General features: G+C 38.9%; 1 protein-coding gene across 2 annotated transcripts in view; it reads left to right on the top strand.

Annotated features, from left to right (window-relative positions):
* The first annotated feature begins 228 nt into the window (after positions 1-228).
* The window catches only part of syt7a (synaptotagmin VIIa), a 191,949-nt gene continuing 164,646 nt past the window's right edge, over positions 229-27,531 (top strand). Inside the window, exon 1 of one of the 2 annotated variants that reach the window (XM_057836506.1) lies at positions 229-474. In XM_057836506.1, coding sequence (XP_057692489.1) covers positions 441-474 — 34 coding nt within the window. In that variant the 5' untranslated portion in view covers positions 229-440. The remainder of the gene's footprint in view (positions 475-27,531) is intronic. The other variant, XM_057836507.1, reaches the window with a different exon arrangement.

Raw genomic sequence — 27,531 nt, 5'->3', positions numbered from 1 at the left:
AAGTAAAGCTCAACAGTTTTTTCATTTGATCATGAAACCAATCAAATGCAACAGCAATTTTGTTATCCACCCATGCGGTGGACAAAACCCACATGCAATAGTAAAAGGGGGGGAATCATCATCTCTCTGCTCTAGTTTGTCATGTGAGCCACTAAAGCAAGATGTTGCTTATTGGGAAGGAAGGAGGGAGCCAGAAGGAGGCAAGAGGAGGAGGAGGGAGCTGGTGAGAGTATACAGCAGACTGTACCTACACACTCTGACTCTTAGGAGGACACACGCGCACACACGACAAGAGAGCGAGAGAGAGAGACTGTGCAGGAGCAAGGCAACAATAAAACAGCTCCAACTACACCGAAGGAGGAGTTGAGGAGTATACTGACACCGCCACGAGCTCGACATCAGCACCTCCACCGTCGCCTGTGCCGCCAACTCCAAGAGCCATGTATCTCAACAGGGAGGAGAACAATAGCAGAGGTAAGATGCGAGGTTGGTGGGCGGGGTGGCTCTGACACTTTCAAGGTGTTTTGCCAGCGAGAGGACTGACAGGAGGGACGACGTCCTTTTCAAAGTGTGTGTGGGGGTCTCATTATGTAATGTGTCAAGCGTGCATCGTGCTTACCGTGACGCGTGTGCGTTGACCTGTTGTTGAGGCGTGAGTGTTAATGCAATGTTTTTGCACATGTTTAAGGACAACACTTGCAAGGTCAAATGCTCCCCTCACCTCCACTGCCCTTTTCAATGGAATCCAAAGTGAACCCCCCCGCTACCAACAACCTACAAATACATATTCCTTTGCTGGGGAAGAGAGCTGTGCAGCATTCATGAGGGTAAAAAAAGGGGTATTTGTGTGTGTGTACGTGGTTAGGGATGGGAGGGGGCATATTTGAGTAATCTCCCACGTGTTTCTGAGGCGTGATTCCTCCTCTCATCACACGCCACTTGTGGCCCCTGCTGTTTGGACGCTGCACATAATGCTAATTGGAGTTTGACTCTTTTTGTGCCATTGACGGCAATAGAGGTCCAATCCATTTTGACCGGTGTTGTTTGGCAGCGATCATTCCCTGCAAGTCTCACCTAGTCAAAATGGAATGGACCTCTATTGCCGCCAACGGGTGCTTGTAACATAAATTTTACTCTCCCAGTCAAAGTGCATTGGACTTCTATCGCCGTCAATTGAGTTTTATATATATGTATACTGTATGTATATATATATATATATATATATATATATATATATATATATATATATATATATATATATATATATATATATATATATATATATGTGTGTGTGTTAGGGCTATCAAACGATTTAAATTTTTAATCGAGTTATTTACAGCTTAAAAATTAATTAGTCGTAATTAATCGTAATTAATCGCATTTCAAACCATCTCTAAAATATGCCATATTTTTCTGTAAATTATTGTTGGAATGTAAAGATAAGACACAAGATGGATACATACATTCAACATACGATACATAGGTACTGTATTTGTTTATTATAACAATAAATCAACAAGATGGCATTAACATTAACATTGTGTTAAAGCAATCCATGGATAGAAACACTTGTAGTTCTTAAAAGGTAAATGTTAGTACAAGTTATAGAAATTTTATATTAAAACCCCTCTTAATGTTTTTGTTTTAATACAATTGATAAAATTTTCAATCAAAACATAAACTAGTAGCCTGGCATTGCTGATGTCAATAATTACACAATGCTCATGGGTGCTTAAGCCCATAAAATCAGTGTATCCAAGCGCCAGCAGAGGGCGACAAAACTCCAAAAAACACAAGTAACAAGTGGACATGAGACTGTGCTGTCATTTTAATCCGTTTGAGCGGGGCATGTGCGTTAATTGCGTCAAATATTTTAACGTGATTAATTTAAAAAAATAATTACCGCCCGTTAACGAGATAATTTTGACATCCCTAATATATATATATATATTGTTTATCTGTACGGTACATTTCATTTAGTACTGGGAGTCAATTAATTAAAAAATCTTCAGGTTAGAATAACACCTGCTGCTGCAAAGGAGCCACAGGAAGAGGAGGTAAAGGGAGGTGTTAAAAAAAAAAAGAAAGGGCAGAGTAGGGGGAACCGTTCTTGTTCATTTGACTGGACAACAGCAGACTACAGTACTGTACGTGCAATCGTGTGAGGGCGGCGGAGCGTATCAGATATGTGATGTGGGCAAGTCTATTTTTGTCTAGCAACTTAGAGGAAAGAAGGTTTCAACATGTTACATTTTTACACATCTGCATAGAAAATATCACTTTGTAATATGACCTCTAATGAAAATGAGTGATTGCTCAATAAATGTATTGGAACAGAGTGTCCGTTACTGCTACAGCATGTACAAATGAAGGGTGGTTGATCATAAATAAGTGGCTGTGCTTCTGTTTAGAGGTTACCATGATCATTGTTATAGTTACCTCAATGTGTCCTATTAAGATTGTCCATTTTTCAGGAACAAACTCACCATTTGCTCAGGGAAATGAAATTGGCATTCATTCTCGTTATCGTCAGTCAATCTTGGAGCAATCTGTAAATAATGACCTGTCTTCAAAAAGCTTTTTATAGGCAAAATCGACCCCCCCCCCCCCAAGTGGGCTTGTGTACAGTGGTGTGACGTCTGCAGTCAATGGAAACAATTTTTATTAGTACAGACTGATGGCTTGTCAAGTCGCCGCTCGTGTTGTTGTTGTTGGTTTGTACACTATTACTTTTTAAATCTATTTCCTGTTATTTTTGGACAGATCGCAATTAAATTGATCAGGGTTATTATGCACATATACAGCATACACATCGATTGTTGGAGCTTGATTTTTAATTTTTTTTAATTATCGATGCTGATTAATTAATTGCAGACTTATGTTTGCCTTCAGCCAATATAGCACACCAGTGCTTGTTACATTGGAAACTACGACGTATAAGGTCCTTCTAAAAAAATTAGCATATTGTGATAAAGTTCATTATTTTCTGTAATGTACTGATAAACATTAAACTTTCATATATTTTAGATTCATTACACACAACCGAAGTAGTTCAAGCCTTTTATTGTTTTAATATTGATGATTTTAGCAAAAAAGTCAAGAAAAAACGAAAATCCCTATCTAGAAAAATTAGCATATTTCATCCGACCAATGCAAAAAAAGTGTTTTTTAATACAAAAAAAGTCAACCTTCAATTAATTATATCAGCTATGCACTCAATACTTGGTTGGGAATCCTTTTGCAGAAATAACTGCTTAAATGCAGCGTTGCATGGAGGCAATCAGCCTGTGGCACTGCTGAGGTGTTATGGAGGCCCAGGATGCTTCGATAGCAACCTTAAGCTCATTCACAGTGTTGGGACTGGTGTCTCTCAACTTCCTCTTCACAATATCCCACAAATTCTCTTTGGGGTTCAGGTCAGGAGAGCACAGTAATGCCATAGTCAGTAAACCATTTACCAGTGGTTTTGGCACTGTGAGCAGGTGCCAGGTCGTGCTGAAAAATTAAATCGTCATCTCCATAAAACTTTTCAGCAGATGGAAGCATGAAGGGCTCCAAAATCTCCTGATAGCTAGGCCTGTTGCGATAATAAATTTTAGTGTGCGATAATTATTCTCATAAATTATTGCGATATGCGATATTATTGTGCCCCCCCAATTTTTTTTAACCAATTTACAATAACACAGTGAGAATACAGTATATATTAATAGATCAAGTACACTAATTTAAACGCGATAAATATTTACTCTTAAATTCAAAAATACTTTTTAAGAAATCACAACTAAAAACAATAGACCATACCTCTTAAGTAAAAAAAACAACAATATTGATACCGCACAGAAACACAGAATAAATAAAATGTGTTTAAAATTTTTTTTTTTAAAAATTGCACTTAATAACTTAGGCATTTAGGCAAATGAAAACTTTTCCCGTCATAGCTTCTGCAATGGTGTTCCATAGGGATGCAAGGATACAGTTAAGTCATGGTTCGGTACGATTTTTGATACGGGGGACACGATTTTCGATCCGATTCAATACATTTAATGTTCCGTAAAAAAATAACAATTACATTTTTTGTTTCGTTTTTTTTTTTTTTTTTTTTTTGCTAACGAGCACAAATTAAATTGCCATCATCTAAACATGCATTTTAGTGCATAATATTTATGTGCTTACTTCTTACTGATCTGAAAAAATTTTGTATAAAAGTGCTGAGAACAATCTTTACTGTTTGTAAAGTGAGGCGGGGCACACTGTTGATTGCTACAGCTCCCTTAGCAGCTAGGTTTACTACATGAGCAAGACATCCTATTTGTGGTCCGAATCCATCTGTGTCACGTCCTGAATTAACAATATTTGCAACATTATCTATAGTCAATGGTATGGATTGATTTGGCCTTCTTAACTTCCATTCAGTCATGACAGTTTAAAATTCATCGATGTAGTATATGGACTACGTGTCCCATATTCACTCTGGGCTCACGTAGCCAATGGCATGGGACGTAGCACATCTAGTTTGCCATTTCATGATATCTAGTGTGTGCGCACATTAAAAAAGTTTGCAAGCGCAGCTGAAGTCACGTCTGCTCATTACTACACAACACCAGCATATGACAAACGACTTTCATAAACAGGACGAGTTTGAAGCACAGCGCTCTTAATTTCATTCAGCTGTTCGTTGTCAAAGCGAGGTTGTTCGTAGCAGCCAAGTCGGTAACAATGTTTTGGCGGACTTCGTTGTAAATATTCAGCGTTGTGCCGAACAATAGCCGCCCCGCGTGAAATGTCACTCCTGACGGGAGCGTCCACATGTCAACAACACCGGCACGCCATAGATGGTCCACAGTCACTCCGGAGCACTGATGCGGCCGGTATACTTTGAACAATAGGATATAATGGAAACGATTTGCTCCGGCGCTAGTTTTTGCCGGACCTGGAACGAAGACGCATTTTGCGCAGTTGGTAACGAGGAATCCGAACTTTTAACAGCACGTCTGCCACACGCGCGCACACACGTGCACGCGAGGCAATAAATCGCAGCGAAAAAATTACCGCCTTCATTTTGATTTATCGCGTGATAAATGGAATTATTGCATATTGCGACAGGCTTACTGATAGCTAGCTGCAATGACCCTGCCCTTGATAAAACACAGTACAGCAACACCAGCAGCTGACATGGCACCCCAGCCCATCACTGACTGGGGGTACTTGACACTGGACTTCAGGCATTTTGGCATTTCCTTCTCCCCAGTCTTCCTCCAAACTCTGGCACCTTGATTTCCGAATGACATGCAAAATTTGCTTTCATCTGAAAAAAGTACTTTGGACCACTGAGCAACAGTCCAGTGCTGCTTCTCTGTAGCCCAGGTCAGGCTACTCCAGACTCAGTCCACTGTTTCTGCAGGTCCCCCAAGGTCTGGAATCGGCCCTTCTCCACAATCTTTCTCTGGGTGCGGTCACCTCTTCTGGTTGTGCAGTGTTTCCTGCCACACTTATTCCTTCCCACAGAGGTGCCTTGATACAGCACACTGGGAACAGCCTATTCGCTCAGAAATTTCTTTCTGTGTCTTAGCCTCTTGCTTGCGGGTGTCAATGATGGCCTTCTGGACAGCAGTCAGGTCGGCAGTCCTGCCCATGATTGCAATTTTGAGTAATGAACCAGGCTGGGAGTTTTTAAAAGCCTCAGGAATCTTTCGCAGGTGTTTTGAGTTAATTCGTTGATTCAGATGATTAGGTTAGTAGCTTCTTTAGAGTACATTTTCATGATATGCTAATTTTTTAGGATAGGGATTTTTGTTTTTTTTTCTGGACTTTTTTGCCAAAATCATCAATATTAAAACAATAAAAGGCTTGGAACTATTTCAGTTGTGTATAATGAATCTAAAATATATAAAAGTCTAGTGTTTATCAGTACATTACAGAAAATAATGAACTTTATCACAATATGCTAATTTTTTGAGAAGGACCTGTATACAAGTACATCTATACCTACTTTAACCATTGAAAATATCAAGTAGCTGCGCCTCTCCATGCATTCACCCTAAGTGATGAAGTGGCATTAGCACCATGTAAAGTGGGAGGATAACTTAAGCACAATGCAACCAGTTCGGATATTCTCAGAGAATTAATCAGAAAATAAATATGTGCAATTGGTAAGGAAATCATTACAATTTGCGCTCAGTCATGTACTGTAGGTTAATGCATTTTGTCAAATTTGTATTTTGATTTTATTTTTCATACTCCACCAAAGGTGGCACGGTGGCTGAGTGGTTAGCACGTCTGCCTCACAGTTCTGAGATCAAGGGTTCAATCCCGGGCTTCGGCCTTCCTGTGTGGAGTTTGCATGTTCTCCCCGTGCCTGCGTGGGTTTCCTCCGGGAACTCCGGTTTCCTCCCACATCCCAAAAACATGCATGGTAGGCTGATTGAACACTCTAAATTGTCCATAGGTATGAGTGTGTGCGTGAATGGTTGTATGTCTCCTTGTGCCCTGCGATTGGCTGGCAACCAGTTCCCAGTTCAGGGTGTCCCCTGCCTACTGCCCGTAGTTAGCTGGGATAGGCTCCAGCACCTCCGCGACCCTCGTGAGGAAAAGCGGCATGGAAAATGAATGAATGAATGAATATTCCACCAAAATGTTTTTCACTTAGATTATTTTCTGAGTTACACTTGTGAGCTATTTGAAGCTGTTTAGCGTGTTTTGTGTTTACAGAGATGGGAAGACACACTTGTGGGAGTTTAAAGAATTATAATCTATGCAGACAATCTATAATATGATTTGAATAATTCAAAATTTAAAATCATCGAGCCTGTACTTTCAAATGTCATTTTTCAATACAGAAGAGAATTGAAAATCAAAGCAAGTTCGGGTGATTTTATTATATTATGTAAAACAGAACATTTCATGTTTTTGGCTAATTGCATTTTTTATTTGAAAATTAAAAAAACATGATTTAATGACTGATACACTGATTCACAGTCAATTTGTTTGGCATATTTGCTTGAATCTTCTAAAACCATTTAAAAAAAACACATTTTTAAAATCCAGATTATAGGAAATGATGAGATATTACATACCTGCACTGACGTCATAAAACAGAAGCTCCCATGAAATGGAGATGTCGCAGAATGTGCTAAAAGCGACACAAAACCCCCCATCAAATCACAACCGAGTCATTTAAAATGTTTAATTTCATCATTTGACATGTCATTTTTTATCATTTGAAATATTAGTTTTACCTGTAGACCAATAACATAAATGCCAATGTGTCTTTGTCAGGAAGGGTCATGTATATCTTTTTAGCATTTGATTAAAAAGTGGCATTATACTTTGTCTTATACAGTAGTTCTCTCTTCTGTAGGTATCGATCCACTTTTACATCTTATTTTGATTTTATCTTAGACCGTAGTCTTAGAAGAACAACAACTCAATGTAGCACTTATTCTTTCCAGTAGTGAATTGTCAGTATTAAAATATACACGCAGCAGATACTATCGGGTTTTGTTGATTGCTGTGAATGCAAAGTCCCACAACATTGACACTATAAAAGATGATATTAAAGCCCCTTTCAGAGTAATAGCCCACTAAATTCCAGTATAAGATCACGCGGGTTTTACCCGTGTCATAGCTTTCAGACATGGGGAGATGTAATGGGAATTGCCTGGGTTGGACACTTTCAGACTTGTGCTGTGTTGGTGATGCGGTGCGATCTGTGCGGGTAAGGCAGGGGGCGGGATTTTATAACCCGGATATTACGTCATTTTTGTTCGCCATCGGCAAAAAAAAACAACTACAGTGATCCCTTGTTTTTTGCGGTTAATGGGGACCAGAACCCACCGCGATAAGTGAAAAACCAAAAAGGAAAAAAAATGTTTTTGTTCATTGTATTTTTTCAGATCTGTCATTGGAAAGAGATACAGTAGATATAAGATGTTTTCTTTACCCTTTTTCCCAAGGTATAATTATGGTTTTTAAGCACTCTAAATGTAATAATTATGATAAGATTTAAACATGTTGCTGTTAAGGGAATGCCAAAAAAATGATTATTAGATGCATCGCGATTTGACACGTGATGATCGATTACGATTCATAAATGTTCAAAAACGATGATTTTTCCCTAATAACTTTATGACAGACCCTTGTAGCAGAATGAAATTCAAGACACGTCTGCCGCCCGGATACCTTCAATGGACGCACGCACAACGTTATGATAGATACTGCCGGTTACTGAGCGAGAGATTTACTCCTTTTCAAAAGACAGGAGAATAAATTTGTGTATGAGACAGGCAGGGACCCGGTGGTCGCGCTTCTGTGCGAAAGTTATTTTTATGAGCGAGAAGGGAAGAGAGATAGTTCATTGCTCCTTTTCTGTCAGTTGTTTAACAGTAGGTTCAAGTCGTGTTAATTGGAAAAAGTCCCTAGTGTTTTGCTAAGTATGGATGGGCAGATCAATACCAAAATATCGATATTTCGATCCAGCGCGTTAAGTTTTAGGTATCGATCCCCAGGCAAAAGTATCGATATTTGGAATTAATTAATATATTATATTTTCTTTGTCTATTTTTTGGGTATATTTTTGTGCACACTTTTTGTACTACTTTTCCCTTTCGCGTTCTACATGGATATAAGCAGTGCACCGGCGTCCGCTCCCGCCCCCATTTACCTTTATTTATATACCATTTATCCTGTGTCGATCAGCATGCTTTTCCTCCGCCCCTCTCACGAGGGACCAACACAGTCACAACAAACAAACATTTGGAAGCTGGTACTACCAGCCTGGTAGCATGGCTGCGGCATCTACGACGGATCATAAAAGAAGTCTGGTTTGGACATATTTCATTTTAATAAATAGCAAAGAGGCTAAGTGCACAGTTTGTGCCTAATACCACAAACCTCACGAAACACTTAAGAAAGGTGCATCCCGAAGCACACAACGAAATGAATGAAAAACTTGCCACTCAAGCTGAGGAGGACATGAGAAAAGACAAGACCACGCTGCCGAAGCAAAAGCAAAGTACTTTAGAAGTGGCGTTTGCGAAAGGCAGGACTTCTCCAGGTAATGGAGGTGCTAATAGATAATCAGAGACGATATAAGCATTCATGGCTGATGTGAAATATGAAACGATAAATTTGGCGTTTTTGTCATCTTACATAAAAAAAACTTTGCAGCACTACTGAATATGCTTTGTAATGGAAAGTTATAGCTACATCTTATTTGTGAAAAGCAAAGTTCATTCCACATTATATAAAAAAGGTAAAATGACCATAGTGACATATTTAACGGTGAAGTATTACTGTAAACTAAATGTGAGTCTCCATTTTATTAATTTTTGATGCAATGAGGACAAATCAGCCCACATCACAGTCCATAGGATAGTCAAGTGAACTACGAGCAAGCAAGTTGGGAATAAAAAAATATGTATGAATTATAACATAACATTTTAAAATTTCCATATTGTTTTATGTTACAAACAATTAAATGCTTACTTTCTTATGTTTTGTTGCTATTTACTTCTATTTTGTTAAAGGTCTGTTTCAATTATTTCTAAATTGTGTAAGTAAAATAAAATTCAAAAACGGAAAGTGCTATTGTTTTTTGGATTTGTTTTCAATGATCTACCATTAGAGGGCGGTAACATGCTACTATTAATTTGTTCTTTAATTAGATCAAAAATATTTAATTTAGGTAGATTAAAATTTGATCAAATACAACATGTAGCAGGGAAATAGTTTGTGCATATGAATTTAAGGGTCATGGTTAGAGTGAGACTGACTAATCAGATTTTGTTGTTGATGGATTGGTTTGTGAGTTTGTAGGGACACTGCTTTGCTAGTTATTAAAAGCAGCAGTTTTTCCATTGCAATGCATATTTGACATAGAGACTTTTAATAGTTTTTGAGTGCTTGCTGAAGTTGTACATTAGATATCATCTGAGAACTGCAGGGTTGTATATAATATATTTGGCCTTGGTATTACTTGGTATCGGATCGAATCCAAAATCACTGGTATCGCCCATCCTTATTGCTAAGTCCCGTGTCCGTCTATCAGAGGTGACTACACGAAACCTCTTGTACTGGTTAGCCTTTATTGTTGTTGTTTTTGAGATGTTACTAGTTAGCGCCGAGCACTATGCTAATTAGCAACTTCGCTTGGTTGTGCGTTGTTTGGTGGTGTACATAAGTTACTCCAAATGCAGAACGTTTAAAACCAGGATTAAGTCCAGCGATAACACTACAAACATACGAAATAGTACAGAAATCTGTGAAAACAAAGGATATTGGTTAAAATAAGTCTTATTTCTAAAGACACTTTGTTTGTTTCCAGAAAATGTGGAATTCATTCCACCAGTGTATTGTTGAGAAAAAAAAGTACTGCCTTTGAAACAGCTAATGTTTTTGCACCTTCTTGTGAAAAAGAGTATCTCAAGGTCAGCTGTGCGTTGTATCGGCATGTTGAGAAATAAGTACTGCCTTTAAAATGATTAATGTTTTTGCACTTTCTTTAAAAAAAAAAAAAAAAAACAGTTTAAGGGCAGCTTTTTGTTGTATGGGCATATTTCCATTGTTCCTGTTGAATCATTAAAATATTTTAAATAAATAATGGACATAAATTTGTTTGGCTACTTTATTAATTAGTAATGTACGATGCATCGATAATCGTGATAATCGTGAAAACCTTGATCATCGGCAATACCATGACCATCGTTCAATAATCGAATCATACCACCCTGAATCGTAATCGAATCTAATCTTGGGGTGCCTAAGATGGCAGTTGCTGTCCCACAGAATTTTTTTTTAGACATGAAAAAAAGTAGACTCCAAATCCATTTAAAAAAAGTAAAAAAAAAATGCTTATCTTTCTTAAATGCGACATTGAGTGTCCACTCAATTCCGCTCCAGCTGCTCACTTACACACAATAAGTTGCCAAAGCAACTGTTTAACAAGTTAAACGATGATTGACGCATGCGGCGCTTTGAAGGTCGAGTGTCTGGCAAGATCAAAGCTTAACTCTCTGTCAATCATCGTTTACTTTAATAAGCAACTCCAGTTCACAACAAAGAGCAGGGAGGGGGGCGGCGAGTGTGAGACTATGCGATCGGCTCGGGACAGTTCATCTGTATTTTTTATATTTTTTTTTTAATTGAAAAAAAAAAAAATCCGCAATGGACTGAGGGTGCGAAGCTTGAAGCGCAAAGTAGCGAGGGATCACTGTACAAATTTCCAAAGAGAGACGATGGACTGTCTATTCCTCGGCTCTAAGATCCAATAGCAATTTAATTTCAATATGTTTCCAGTTTAATTTAGCTATCTTTCTTTTTTTGGCATGTTGATATTTAATAATAATAATACATTTTATTTATAACGCACTTTATATTTAAAAACCAAATCTCAAATTGTGATGTTTGTTTACCGCTTTTCGTCGCACAGCGAAGATAAAGGAAATGATGATTGGCCCGCCATGATATTGACGTCATCAGCCTCCATGCTGTGACCCGGAAATTAAATGGCTGCTTTCATGCTGGATCCTGGGACCCGGTTAATGTCCATGTCATCTTCGTGTCAGTCGACCCGGGAAATTGCTTTCAGATATAAGCCCTACCTGTTTAAATCCCGATATTTAACCTGAGTTCAGCGTATGTCTGAAAGTCTATCTGTATTAGTATATCTGTATTTATTTTAACTGGTTAATCTCGATGAACAGACTTGTACTGTACTTAGCACTGCACAAAAATGTTGTTTGTTGCTATGGCTGCTTATCAAACCATGTCATCTTTTCACAGTCTCATATTTGACTTGAATGCTATATGGTTCCTTTCGGATTCCACACTTTTCTGTTGCTAAGGATTCTGTCAATTGTGGGTAATTGCTTATTGATTGTGGCTTGAAGTTCCTGAATGTTTTAACTCGGTCAAAACTACAACTAATGTCTGTCAAGTGGTCTCCCTCTGACATCCCTCCACAAATGTGGGACCAATATGCGTGAAATGTAGTTTAGTTGAAACGATGAATCCCAATGCTCCCGCTGCTCCTCCTGCCGCTTAATGTCAGTGCTTCTAAGACAGAAAATGGATGAGAACTTTTGGGCGGTCAAGCCATTTTCAGGTCTGTAATAGCTTTTCCAATTATGCATTTTGGCTGTCATTGCAATGTCAATATGGCAGTTATGCTCATTACATTTAGGACCAAAAAGTACACATTGGAGCTTAGTGGACTCAAATTGTGAATTCCAATTAAGGAAGTAAGGTTTTGAAAAGGTTCGGGGAGCTCGATACTTGATTGACATGCAGCTAATTGACTCCATTAATAGGGTGTTCTTGTGTACCGGGTGTTCCCCTCATGCCTCTTTTATATTCATCGCGCATCTCAAGGTGGTGTGGCACCGAGATAGAGAAAGGCATATCGATTATGGAAGATTAACGGGGGCGCTGAGGTCAAAGAGGTTGATCATATATGAGACTTAAAACCACACAGGGTCAAGTCAGAAGAAGAAATATTATGGGCTGTGTCAATACAGTAGAGAATTGTAGGGAGGAGAGGGGGCGGATAATTTGGCCTTCTTATCGTCACTACAGTCTGATGGCTTAATGGTTTCTTATTTATGCCCACTGGGAAACAATCAACAGCTATTTGGACTGTTGGCTGATGTTCAAAATGCACTGTGATGTTTGTTTGCCTTAAAGCAACCTTATGCAATTAGCTTCTTGGAACGCTACAGATGTCTGACAGCAATTCTTAGTAGTTTTTAACTTGGCACTATTTACTATTTGTCATTATAATCTGGTTCACATTTGTGCTTATTGATCATAAAATTTTGTATGCCAAAGTGCAGTAAACACCAGCTTTTTACATACTTACAGGTTATTTCTTAACTTGTGCTGAACATTATCCACAGTAAACAACAGTCGCCCCTCCATTTTTTGAAACCTACGTAGCAACAGCGCCAGCCTCAGGTTGCTTTCTAATTGGCTACATACACAAGCTAGTCAATATAGAGTTCATTTTGACATTGTTGTCGTCTGTATGTAAAACAATGCTGATGACACAACTTTCCTACCTAACGTGATTGTCGTGAAACAGTTCCTTTGTCTCAGTCAACTGATTTTCCTCATTGTAGCTGCCGCTTTTACAGGGCTGATTGTTTTTCTACTTCTACTCAGCAATGAGAAGAAATTGTCACACAAGCAAAGCTGCCACCACTGCTACAATGAACAAAATTAGAAGGGCTTCTCTACTTGTGAAAAATCAAGTCAAAGTATTTCTATTCACACTCGGTTTCCAGCTGAAGCCAGAGCATTAGTTTGATATTTTTTTCCTCTTTCATTTTGACATCTTAGACAGAAAGTTGGTGCATTGGGAACAAATTGCCACATATTTATTAGATGAGTGCTATGGCACCCTGCACTATCTACCTCTTGAATATGATTTATATTTGATTCTGTCGGGGTTCTTGTTGATTTAAGTTGACGTTTGCCACAGATGTGGGCGCGGATCCAAGCCTTCAGCCAGGGATACTGATCCAAATGACTTACTTTTGGCACGCGGAACCTGCACTAAAACAACTCCTCAGGTGGAGTGCATTATTTTCAGGGCTTTTTAGCAAATAGATGCGCTTGGGTTTAATCCTCTTGCAACACATGAATTTAGGATCCCATTGCATTTCTATTTTCTCTTCTTCGTCAAACAAGTTAGAGGTTTTATAAGATATCCATCAACATATTGACCAAATTTTGTCCTAGATAATTCCCATTTGAGTAATATCTTTGTTTTTCATGAGATGCAAATGAAACTTAAGTGATTTTATTTGACAAGATAGGCCAATTTTTCTAAACTGGGCATGCAGAGACATATACCACTAAAGTTAGGACAGTGTGTAAAATGTCGAGTAAAACAGAATACAATTTTTTTGCATACGGTTTCAACCTATATTAATTTGAATACTCAAATCGGACATCAGTTGTGGTCAATGGTTGTGAATGAGTAAAAAAAAGGCATTTAATTATATAATGTATTACTGGTAGGCAAGCCTGTAACGTATTACCAACAAAGCGTGAAAGCTTTCAAAGTGATAACCACAGATTTATTAGAAGTCGGCCTCCTTGCCTCATTTTAATTATTTGATTTATCAATAAGGTTGTTAAACAGTGTCAAGAGTATACACGATTGTACTGCCTTAACAAGTGGGCTGATAAAACAAGATAGGGAATTGACTTTATTTCCGTAATCAGTTACATGGAAAATTGCTGATTGTTTTGAGTAAAAATAAGGAGCTATCCATCTATTATCTATAGGGCTTACGTTCAGAATAATGAGGAACTGCAGCCTATCCCAGCTGACTCTGGTCTAGTTGCCAATCAATTACTGGGAAAATATAGAGACAGGGAAGTATAAATGTAACCGGTGTGTCAGCGCCGCCCCGCGTTCCGCTCCCACCTCTGACCAGGTTGGGACGCAAACCGACGCACCGCGACGCTTCCACTCGGCAGGTAGGGACACTAACCTCTGCGCCAATAAAGCTTAAGTCAACAGCACAGCCGCCAGTGTCCCTACATGAAGGAATCGGCAGGGAGGTTTCAACACTCCACAACGGACCTGCGTGTACCTGTTACACTCACCCCCTGAAACCTTCGCTGCCGATCCGGGTCACGGCACCAATGTAACCGGTGTGTCAGCGCCACCCCGCGTTCCGCTCCCACCTCTGACCAGGCCAGGACGCAAACCCGCGCGCCACGACGCTTCCACTCGGCAGGTAGGGAGGCTAACCACTGTGCCAATAAAGCTCGAGCCCACGGCACAGCCGCCAGCGTCCCTACATGAAGGAATCGGCAGGGAGGTTTCCACGCTTCACAACGGACCTGCGTGTACCCGTTACATAAAACCTTTCATAGTCACAATGACAACAAAATGGAGTGTGGTGTTGTTCTTTTTCGAATTAAAAATTTGCTCAAAGCGAATTGACAGCCTGCGATTGGCTGGCCAACAGTCCTAGGCGGACCCTACATCTTGCTAAAATTCAGTATAGATAGGCTCAACAGTATAAAACATGGATGGATGAATTAAACATGTCTTTGTCGAACTCATGTTTATTAAAACAACAGCAGTTTGGACTGTACCCCACTGCTTACCCAAAGTCAACTGCAATAAACTCATGCTACCCTAATACTAAGCACGACAGAAGGAAATATTTTCATCCATTATTCAAGTTTTCATTAGTTTTTGATGATATTTTAAAATGCATGAATCCCTTCATATCTGGGATCCATGCATGTTCACAATACCTTCCCCTTGTTCTCTGTGACATTCAGGCAACATTCTTGTAACACATCCTGCCAAAATTTGAACCTTCACAATTAAAGCATGAAGTGCAATAGCACAGTATTACTACACTATCTTGGGCTGAATTTGTGACATATTCAATAATCAACAAGCAGAAAATAGTTTAAGATTCCTGAGTCACAAAGGAGCCAAAGAAATTGTGGTAAAGTTCACATTTGATGTTGCACCAAATTATTTGAGTGTTGCCGAGCAAAGCCGGAGGCTTGTTATTGCCTTGAATTGTTAGTAGATCTATAAGTTGAACTAGGGCTAGCTGATTTTAAGATGGACATGGTATTTTCGATCTCAGTGGTCGGCCATTTCCTATTTAATGGAATTTAACATTGAGTTGATTGAAACTGACACAAGTTTGAAACATTTTGAACAGTCCCTTAAAAAGATGTCCAATGTTGATGGTTTTCAAGACTTTTATTACACTCCAGTTGAGGTAAACTGTAACACTAAACACACATAACATTACATTATATTGCAGCAGCCTTCCAGCATTCTCCACCTTCCTCTCTTTTCTACCCGGGCATCCTCCTTGGGCCCCGATGTAGATCGAGGGCTGGGCGCTGGTGCCGCCCCCTCAGGGTGAGGATCCTTTCCCTCCCTTGGTCTAGTGAGCCGTGGGGTACCGCGGTGTGCTGCGTCGGTGTGGAGGGTGTAGCGGTGCCTGGTGTTCCGGGTGGGCGGGTGGTGGTGGGAGCAGGCATGGGGGGTGGTGGCGCGTCCCCTCATCCCTTCACTGAAGGCCAGTTAATGAGGGCGCGGATGGTCAGGGGAACTCCCTGGATCCCGGGGGGATGACGGTGGCCCCTTTGATTAGCTGGGATGGTGCCGAGGCCCTCGGGAGGCCATCGCGCAGCATTTTCTGCAGGACTATCTCATGCCTGAGTGGGTTCACGCATGACTGATTATGCAAATTAGACACATTCAGATAGAGAGATTGTCGGTGCCAGGATTAGCGATCAGGTAGCATGGAATAAGATGTCAACATTTCCACACTTACCAGGTGATTTATATAATGCTAGGTTCCCCACTTCACATTGCTGAATTGTGTACGCTCCAGCCTGCCTAATCATGTCTCCTTTCGACTCACCTACCTTCTTCTTTCTCCTCAGTTATCAGGCCCCCCACATGGTGTCCAAATTAATTAGCTAACGATAGCACCATTATTTTCATTGGTAGCATAGGCGTGTAATAATGTATTTCTCGTAGGGCTGTCAAACGATTAAAATTTTAATCGAGTTAATCACAGCTTAAAAATTAATTACAGTGGTACCTCTACATACGATCACTTCGACACACGATCTTTTCGACATCCGACGTAAAATTTGAGCCGCCATTTGTTTCTACATCCGACGAGTTGCTCGAAATATGACGACATGACAGCACTGCAAACGAACGCACGGTGGATTTTCTTGTGTGAGAAATCAACACAGTTTTCAAAAAAAGTTGATACAGTTGGAGAAACAAGGAAAAAAGTGATGCTTACCTTTGAAATGAAGATGCAAGTTATAGAAAAATATGAGCTTGGGGTGCGCGTCCCTGAACTGGCTCAACAATAGCTCCATGGTCCTCTTCCGACCACCGTTCGCCACTATTTATAAGTTAAGGTGACAATTATTATTGTGGTAACATTGCCAAGGAAATCGCCAGCTTTGTCACGTTTTTATCATTTATTTAAGAACTTATCCAACACAAAACGCCCATTGTCTTAAGCAGTTGACTGCTCTCAAGAAAACGAAAGTATTATCTCTACCGCACTGACCTATCTCACTGAGACGTCACCTTCGCGGTGCGTTCAGGGACAGTAAAAAGTGTCCGCCATATTAGAATCCGATTCGTTACATTATTTACAGGAATAATTATTAATTCTTCTTCTTATTATTATATTATTCTGAATTATTTATTTATAACTTATTTGTTTTTCTATGTTTAATTGCCATTTGTAACAGTGCCAGCAGTATTTATTAAGAATTTAGTGTATGTTTTTAGGCTTTGGAACGAATTAATGGAATTATAATGTATTCCTATGGGAAAATCCTGCTCGACATACGACCATTTCGACTTACAAACAAGGTCCTGGAACGAATTAAATTCGTATGTAGAGGTACCACTGTAATTGTAATTATCGCAATTCAAACCATCTATAGAATATGCCATATTTTTCTGTAAATTACTGTTGGAATTGAAAGATAAGACACAAGACGGATATATGCATTCAACATATTGTACATAAGTACTGTATTTGTTTATTTTAACAATAAATCAACAAGATGGCATTAACATTAACATTCTGTTAAAGCGATCCATGGATAGAATGACTTGTAGCTTTTAAAAGATAAATGTTAGTACAAGTTATAGAAATGTGATATTAAAACCCCTCTTAATGTTTTCGTTTTAATAAAATCTGTAAAATTTTCAAACAAAAAATAAACTAGTAGCTCACCATTATTGATGTCAATAATTACACAATGCTCATGGTGCTGAAACCCATAAAATCAGTCGCACCCAAGCGCCAGCAGAGGGCGACAAAACACTAAAAAACACAAGTAACAAGTGGATATGACACTGTGCTGTCATTTTAATCTGTTTGAGTGGGGCATGTGCATTAAATGCGTCAAATATTTTAACGTGATGAATTAAAAAAATTAATTACCGCCCGTTAACGCGATAATTTTGACAGCCCTAATTTCTCGTTGTTGTTTGTTCTTTTTGTCTTCTCTCCGCTTCCTTCCTTTCTGTACCCCCATAATATATTCCTGTTCGCTGCTTTCTCCAAATAAATAGAACATTATGAACAACAACAATTGGAGTGTAGCAAACTCCCATGTGATACATTAAAACTGTTGCGACCGTAAGGAGACTCAGATTCCTATTCTCGGTGTTTAAGCAGCTGAACAAGACAGGTAAGAAAAAAAAAATACTCAGCATTAAAATACAAAATATATTTTGTTATCCGATCACAGCACCAGCTTAATGCTAATATTTTATGGGCAGTGTTGGGAATAACGCCGTTATAAATAACGCTGTTACATAACGGAGTTATTTTTTCAGTAACGGGGTATTCTAACTAATTATTTTTTTTCTGCCGTTACAACGCCGTTACCGTTACCGACGGTCAAAAGCGGTGCGTTACTTACTTTGAATAAATTGAAGAAACTACCAGCCGTAGCGAGTCTACTCAGCTCTGTGTATTTGTCATCCAAGACTTGGGGTGCGTTCAGGTTCATGGCAATGAAAATAGTAATAGTAATAGCACATAGCCTACCTTTGCAAGAACGATGGAGTTGCCGTTTGATACGGTCATAATGTGCAGGTCCTGCACCCATCCGCAGCAAAACTGTTCGTAGCGATTTGTAATTTTGGAATCGCTGATGAGTTTAGTAACATACACCAAACAATAAATACAGCAGAATGTCCATTTTGCGTAATTGTGGAAGCACGTCGACATCTTTACTCCATTTGTCTTCGGCTTGCTCGTAAGGGTCAACATTGTTCACATCCTTAAGTTTGATCACATATCTGTTATTCGCCTTAGTAACAAGTTTGTCTCTTTATCGAACTGGCAAGTTAAAGTTTAATGTCCCGCGAGCCAGACCTGCTTCCAATATGGCTGCGTTGTTGTCAAATCTCACGTGATCCCCCATTCTGTGACGTAAACGCTCGAGCCTAATAGCGCACGTACTTCAGAGCCGGTGTTTTCACACACAAACTGGAACAGTGCGTGCGGCAAACACACACACGCAAAACAGATACAGAGGGATACGATGGCAGAGCATTCAGAGGAAAATTTGTCCTTTACGAGGTGGAGGTATAAACACTATTTGAAGTTGGTCGAAAGTAAAGGAAAGAACGTGCATGTAAAGTGTAATTTATGTCCTGGGGCAAAGCTTTTGTCGACATCTGTGGTAAGCAATTCAAATCTGTTTATTTTTGGTTCACTTCAAGTGTAGGATAAATCTGTTGCTGGTGAGGTGCAATAAATATTACAAAGTTCTATAACACAACTACCTGTCTGTTCTTCTCTATTCAACTGACTCGAATACTGATCAGAAAATTTCAAATTCTTTGACATACAACAACTTCTTTTTAAAGTAACGGAAATAGTTACTTTCCCTGGTAACTAGTTACTTTTACTATAGAGTAATTCAGTTACTAACTCAGTTACTTTTTGGAAGAAGTAGTGAGTAACTATAACTAATTACTTTTTTAAAGTAACATGCCCAACACTGGTAATAGGATATATCGTTCAAGCAGTAACGAAAATTAGCATCGATGCTAAGAGAAAAGGGCAATAAAATATCATATGATTATTTTCTTTTATTATTTTATTATTATTTACTTTTTTTCTCAGCTCTCTTTATATACCTCACACTCTTCCATTTGTATGCAATTGATATCAGATGTCCATTGGAAAATGTGATATTACACAACAGCAGGCTGAAGGGAATATATTAGATTGAGTTTGTGCATGCCATGTGCAAACATGATCCCTCCAGAGACCTTCATAGCGGTGCAAGGTGCAGGAATTGGCAGAGGAATCGCATAATTGCATGAGCGCACAATCAGCGCATCAATTTGACATTTAATAGATCCCTCCGTCACTACGGCTTAAGTTTATTTAGCTTTGAATGAAGACTCAAAATGCTTAATAGGCTCCAATTTATTATACAGATGGATGTGTAGCGTGATAAACCATTGGGAAAACCTCAAGAGACATTTTGGAGTCAGAGGAGCCGGTTACAATGGCGCCGTGGCGGCAATTAGGCGCTTTTGTTGGAACACCTGCAAAGAAACGCTGATTCAAAACCGCTGCGACTCGCGAGCGCTCGTCGTGCGCCGATGGAACAGGAAGTCGTATCGTATTCATGTTAAATGCGCCCCTAAGAGGCACAATTGCACCCGTGATTGGAATAGAATCGGAAAACCGACCTGAAAAGTGGCCTTCAGTTCAGATGATCTTTTCAAAATATCGCAAGTAATGAAAATGTTTCGTTAGTTGTTTGCGCTCATATTAAATGAAGGCAGGAAATGTGCTCAGAAAACAAAGAATAACAGGTTCGGTGAGCGGGAGTTATTTTTACAACTGACTCTCACTGCTGACTTGATTGCAGAGGAGGAGGAGGCGGGTGGGCTCACTCGCTCTCTCGCTCTTTTTACTCCCTTTCTGCCATCTTCTGTCCCTTCCTCCTGTGTGTCTTGGGGACGGAGTATAAAAAGGGTGAGTGAAAAAAAAGAAAGTGCGTTGCCTAACATCAGCTGGACGGGCGAGAGTGACAGATAGTGAGCGGATGAGAGGCAGACGATGAAGTGGGAGTGAGCACGAAAAGATGGAGGGAGCGGGAAAGAGGGAGAAGCAAAGAACAAGCCCTGGAGTGCTAGCCAGTCAAGGTCACACAGAGGAGAGGAGAGGAGAGGAGAGGAGAGGAGAGGAGAGGAGAGGAGAGAAGAGAAGAGGAGTAGGCCTTGTGTCAGAAAGTGGAGTAAAAGATGAAAAGTCCTTGAAATATAAACAACATGTGATCATAATTCATTCATTCACTGTTACTGTTGGGTATAGACATCTAATCCATTTTGACTGGGAGAGGCTGGCAGGCCAATAATCGCTACCAACCCTCCCAGGAAAATGGTTTGGATGTACTGTATATTGTTGTCAATGGCAGGCAATGTGTTAACCTTGTCGACAATTTTAGAATTCAGAGTAGAACAGCCTGGGACATTCCTGCACACTTCCCCTTGATAAAAAAAATCGTGAAAGACATCAAAACACGTTTGTGGAAATGAATGAGTTCCTTTAGTTCTTGTCATTAAAACGAGGGTCACACGTAAATGCCACTTTCATTAGCTTTTAATTAGAGTTGGGAATCTCTGGCATTAGGCTGATTCGATATGTATCTAGATACACAGGTTACGATTCGATTAAAAAACGATACATTTTTAAGGCCGAGCGATTCGATACAGTTTAAGAATGATACGGTTGGATACTGAGTGAAAATGATATGATAGTAAACATTTGTTGTGTCTGTTCGTACAGTATTTTAAAGGTATAAAAAAGACCACATTTCTAATAGCAAAATTAAACAACAAAATTTCATACCAATGTTAAGTTTTATTTTTTATTTAAAAAAAAAAGACTCACTATATGACCGTCATTTTGTTGGATGGGATTGATAATAAAATAAAACTCCAGTGACAGACAACAATAAAGTGCAGTAATTCAATTACTGTATTTCCTGGTGTTTTGAACAAAAGAGGTAAGTAATTTAAGTGCAAACTTTCAACGTAAACATCTTACAAACAAAAAATATTAATTATATGCAGCAGCTCTAGAAAAAAATAATTAAACCTGCTAGGTTATCATAAATAAATAATAAATTATGCTTTGCCACTGGTATAATTGGGGGAATAAAAACATGGCATTTTAGACAGACAGGTCAATAATCATTACTTTAACCTTATACACAGCAAAGTTATTCAATTATGCCTGTGCTTCCACATTTTTTATTCCTCATCACTGTCCATATCTTTTTTGAAGGGCAGATTTTTCTTGAGGAAGATCAACTAATCCACATGTTCATGTTTAAGTACACTGCATTTCGTGGAAACAAAATGTCCAGAGGGTCGCGCTGCCCTTTCCTCCATTGTAGTGAGTTATTTTTCAGGGTTAAAAACTCACAATCTCTGTTCCGCTCCACACTTCACACTAGCTCTGTCCCATGCGAACAGATCTGGCTCCCTTCATCACTTCAAGTCCGACTTTTGTTTACCTGGGTGCGTTGAAAATCAATCGCTGCACGTCGCTGGCGTCCGTGCTCAAACTGTCCATTGTTTTAGCATGTTGCTTCGTTGCCACTACTAGTTTCATTTCGGGCTGTGAAGAAAAAGCTACAGAGCGTGCGTTAAACAGTGGTTTTGTTAGCTCTCGCGTTGTTAGGACACGCCCGTGACGATTGGGTAATGACGGCGACTAGTAGCGGTTCTGCCGAAATGCACGGGAAGTTGAGGCAACCACGACTGTGAGTGGTGCTTGTCCACATTATATGCGTGCGGTCTCAATCTAAGTGCGCTGTGTGGTGAATAACACAAGCGCAGCATGTGAAGTAAAAGCTAAATCTTTATCATATTAGGCAATGCATTGAACTAGGCATTCTTGTGCTCGCGATAGCCGAATTCTATCTCTACTATCGGTTCATTGAATATTTAATGGCTAATTACTGTCGAATGGTAAGTTTACTATCGATACAGCTGTATCTCTCACCTGTAAAACCAGATATCCGGTCGTATCGGTTTATCGTTCTCAAGCTTACTTTTAATCATGCTATATGATCATTTCCTGTTTAAAAATACAGTCAGAGTGGTTTTCTGAACCATTCACCTATGTTTGAGAAATCGTTGCATGTCTCCTGACTGTTGATGGGGGCTGCTGAAACGCTTGGTGGTACCTAGCTCTGCCTCTTTCCCCTACCTCATCCTCTCCTCTGATGTGAGCTGCACTGCTTCCTTCCACCGCGCCTGGCCTCACCTACCCATGCTCCCCCTCAAAGACAAGTTGCTTGTAATGTTACAGCTTGGCTAACACTGGGCAGACTACAAGTGGGAGGAAAAATGAACGCGGCAGTTTTTCTCATCGAACAATTAATGTTATGTTATGTAAAATGTATTTTTTTTTAATGCACTTTCACACTTCCAAAGGATCACACACTTCCTCAGAAATGGCTTGACTCTAATGTCACGTTTACAAGACAACAATCTTAATCAATAATGCAAAAGTAGCGTTTTGCCGTTATTTTAATTCTGTGTTTACCTGACCATTATGTGTGGGGAAAAGTGTGTGCACATGGAAGCACCTAAATGCATGAAACCTCCAATTTGTCAATGTAGTATACAGAAAGAATTACTGGACATTAGCTGCAATTGATTAAATTTCCAAACACATCACTGATGGGATGTAAAAATTGGACATGTCTTGGGAACAGAGGTTGTTGGTCAGCCTATAGTGTAGCCACGATGTATGAGCCACCACTCATTTATGTATAGATGTTTTGTGAAAGATTTTGCGCCAGTTGTGTTTTTCCCTCCAAACTTTCCATTTGCTGATCTCTGCTGTAACATTGAACTTCATCAGAGTTGTCAATTTGACCAGTTTTGTGCTGTAGTTGGACATAGTTTGCTTGTTCAGTGGGTTTAACCATTCATGGGAGACTCATTTAACTTATTTGCTGCCAGTGACAGTGCTAGATGTCCAATCCATTTTGACTTGCAGTCAAAACCGATTGGACGTCTAGTGCCTTCAGTGAGACTGAAAAATGAACATTCACAACCAGTCCTTCCAGTTTAAATGAATTGGACAGCTATCGTTGTGAATGGCAGGCAATGAGTTAAAGGGTATCACGGATAGAAAGATGTGTAATTCTTAAAAGATAAATCTTAGTATGAGTTATAATAATTTTGTATTAAAACTAGAGATCACGTCATTTTCAAAGTATCGGAATCGGCAAAAAAATATCGGACATGCCTTTTTTAAATATATATATATTTTTTAATTAAATCGTTTTCTAATTGTATTTAATGTTACAGACATAATATGTTACACTCATCCAGAGTCTTTAGTTTAGGCTTAAGGTAGGGTTATCAAATTTATCCCGTTAACGGCGGTAATTAACTTTTTATAAAATTTATCACGTTAAAATATTTAACGCAATTAACGCATGCGCTGCATGACCCACTCACGCATTGTCGCGTTCAATCTGTAATGGCGCCGTTTTACCTATATATAGAGCTAAAAGGCAGCGTAAAATGAGTAGAGTGAATTTTGGCAGCCTTTGGAGCCTTTTTTTAATTGGCTAAAGCCTTACAATCCCTCTCCCCACGATTAGAAATATCGTGGGAAGCAATGTGAGGAAGAAAGGTAGTAATCGATCTTTTTCTTAACACCCTATGTTATTTCCCAACGCAGAGAAGATATATCAATTGGTACAACTAAGCACAGTCATGGTTGCACTTCCCATCATGCATTTGGGCAGAACAGTTAAATGGCTACAGTATCATTTACTGAAAGCTCAACAAATAAACTAGATGGCAATATTTAGTCACAATATACAAAGTCACATTTATCCTTTATGAATTACAAGTCTTTCTATCCGTGGATCCCTCTCACAGAAAGAATGTTAATAATGTAAATGCCATCTTGAGGATTTATTGTCATAACAAACAAATAGAGTACTTATGTACTGTATGTTGAATGTATATATTCGTCCAAGTTTTATTCATTTTTTTCTTAATGCATTGCCAAAATGTATATGATCGGGAAAAATGATCAGGAATGATTGGAATTGAATCGGGAGCAAAAAAAAAAAAAAGCAATCGGATCGGGAAATATCAGTATCGGCAGATACTCAAACTAAAACGATCGGGATCAGATCGGGAGCAAAAAAACATGATCGGAACAACCCTAATTAAAACCCCTCTTAATGTTTTCGTTTTAATAAAATTTGTAAATTTTTTAATTTTAAACCAAAAATTATCTAGTAGGTCACCATTGTTGTTGACATCGCAGGGCGGTGACGTCACATGGGTACGCTGCCGGATTCCACAGTGTCACTTTTTAACTACATAAACATGTCGTCGGTTCTGCCCTTCCAGTTTGAACCCGAGTGCAATAATAAGGAGACGGACAGCCTTGTCGATATTTCACAAAACTGAGAACACCGGCAGGGTGATCATCGACATAGACAGCGTTTTTATGTGACAAAAATAAGGTAAGCTGTCATTAGACGTCTCAGTAGAGGCAAACTGCATCAACGTTTTCCTGTAATGTGTCAAACTGCTGTGTTTCACTGTATAGCTTAATCACATGTAAGCACACGACAGCTCTGGATGCTAACTACCTCCATAATAATATTGGAATAAGTTTCATCACACAGTAGTTTACCATGAAGATCTGCAAATATTTTTTGACATCACTCTCCTGCTCCGTCACCAGAGCAGGAGAGTGCTAGCTGTCACTAGCCAACGCTACTCGTCTCATTCCGTCTTTCCTGTTCATTTTGCTTTTGCTGCTTGTTTTGAGAAATATTAACAGGGCTGTCCTTCTCATTAATATTCCGCTCGGGTTCAAATTGGAAGGGCAGAACCGACGACATGTTTATGTAGTTAAAAAGTGACACGTGTGACGTCAACAACAACGGTGACCTACTAGTAAAATAATTTTACAAATTTTATTAATACGAAAACATTAAGAGGGGTTAAATATCAAATTATCATAACTCGAACTAACATTTATCTTTTAAGAACTACTTGTCTTTTTATCCGTGATCCCCTACAAGATAATCGACAAAATCTTGTATATACGACCTTCACGTGAAATATGCTTGCACAGAGGAATATATACACACACATTAAGAGTGTTAAATAAATAGATTCTGAGATATATCGTGATCCAACGTCACGCAATTCTCGCATCGATTCCAAATCCGTCTGTATTGATACTGTGTGTTTTTGGTGGAAATAATCAAATCAATGGCTTCACTTCCGTCCGTTCTTCCGTCCATTCGTTGGCAACTCGCAGCAGCATTGCCTTGCAGTCTGCTGAATTAACAACATTAGACTAATCTGAGTAGAGATTTGTGTATGTCGCCCTCTTGTGGTTGCTCGGATTAGTCATTTTATAAGGATGAAACGGGCTCATTTTGGCTTTGACTGCAAAATCGGAGGCATGCCGTATTTAGAATTCTGCATTTAAGCAGGTTTGGACTAAAGCAGGTTTGCACTAAAAAGAAATCATGTTATAATGAAAGCCATTTGTTGTGCACACATAAAACAAAAACATTTTACTTGACTCCTGGATGATGTTTCAGGAATGAATTGATATAAATGTAATTATGTCCATTTTGATTATTTTTTTCTCTCTAGTGATATACAAATATCGCGATATCATCTTCAAGCGCAGCAACATGATTATTCAGGATCGAATCGAATCTTGACCTGTGAATCATGATACGAATCGTATCACCAGATATGACACACATACAGTACACCTACTGTATACAGTATATATGTATTTACACTAGGGCTGTCAAAGGCTTAAAATTTTTAATCGAGTTAATCACAGCTTAAAAATTGATCGAAATTAATCGCAATTCAAACCATCTATAAAATATGCCATATTTTTCTGTAAATTATTGTTAGAATGGAAAGATAAGACACAAGACAGACATATACATTCAACATACTGTACAAAAGTACTGTATTTTTTTATCATAACAATAAATCAACAAGATGGCATTAACATTATTAACATTCTGTTAAAGCGATCCATGGATAGAAAGACTTGTAGTTCTTAAAAGATAAATGTTAGTACAAGTTATAGAAATTTTATATTAAAACCCCTCTTAATGTTTTCGTTTGAATAAAATTTGTAACATTTTCAATCAAAAAATAAACTAGTAGCTCGCCATTGTTGATGTCAATAATTACACAATACTCATTGTGCTGAAACCCATAAAATAAGTCGCACCCAAGCACCAGCAGAGGGCGACAAAACACCAAAAAACATAAGTAACAAGTGGACATGACACTGTGCTGTCATTTTAATCTGTTTGAGCGGGGCATGTGCGTTAAATGCGTCAAATATTTTAACGTGATTAATTTAAAAAATTAATTACCGCCCGTTTATGCGATGAATATGACAGCCCTAGTTTACACATATATATAATTCATGAACCTATTAATTGAGACCCGGCATCCACATATGTAAACATTACATCTTGGCTCTTGTAGGCCACACTTGTATTCCAAATATTAAAATTGTGGACTACTTGAGCAAAATGTGATGTTCACACATGTGAATGCCAGGTCTCACAGGGTAAATGTTTTTTGGCTAGGAAGTGTTGTGATCATGTATGAGCACTTCTTTTGCATGAGGTCAAGTTTTTCATTTTCTCCACCACACTCGGGTCACGAGCAGTGCCTTCTTTTTATTTAATTCATGTCACCTCAATTGGGACTTGTTCTTTTTTGTTCTCCGCCATCCTATAAAAGGTAATCACCATCACTAATCCACGTGAAACCTCTTGTGGTCCCACAAATCGCTTTCACTTAAAGACTCCCGGCAAATGATCTTGTTGACAGACGTCATTACCATTTGGAAGGCTAATTAAAAATTTTCCACAGGATGATTTCAAAAAGATGTAAGAATCACTGTTATAGTATGT

This window comes from Corythoichthys intestinalis, chromosome 5, assembly GCF_030265065.1.
Source record: "Corythoichthys intestinalis isolate RoL2023-P3 chromosome 5, ASM3026506v1, whole genome shotgun sequence".
Lineage (NCBI taxonomy): Eukaryota > Metazoa > Chordata > Actinopteri > Syngnathiformes > Syngnathidae > Corythoichthys > Corythoichthys intestinalis.
This window is presented reverse-complemented; position numbering and strand designations above follow the sequence as displayed.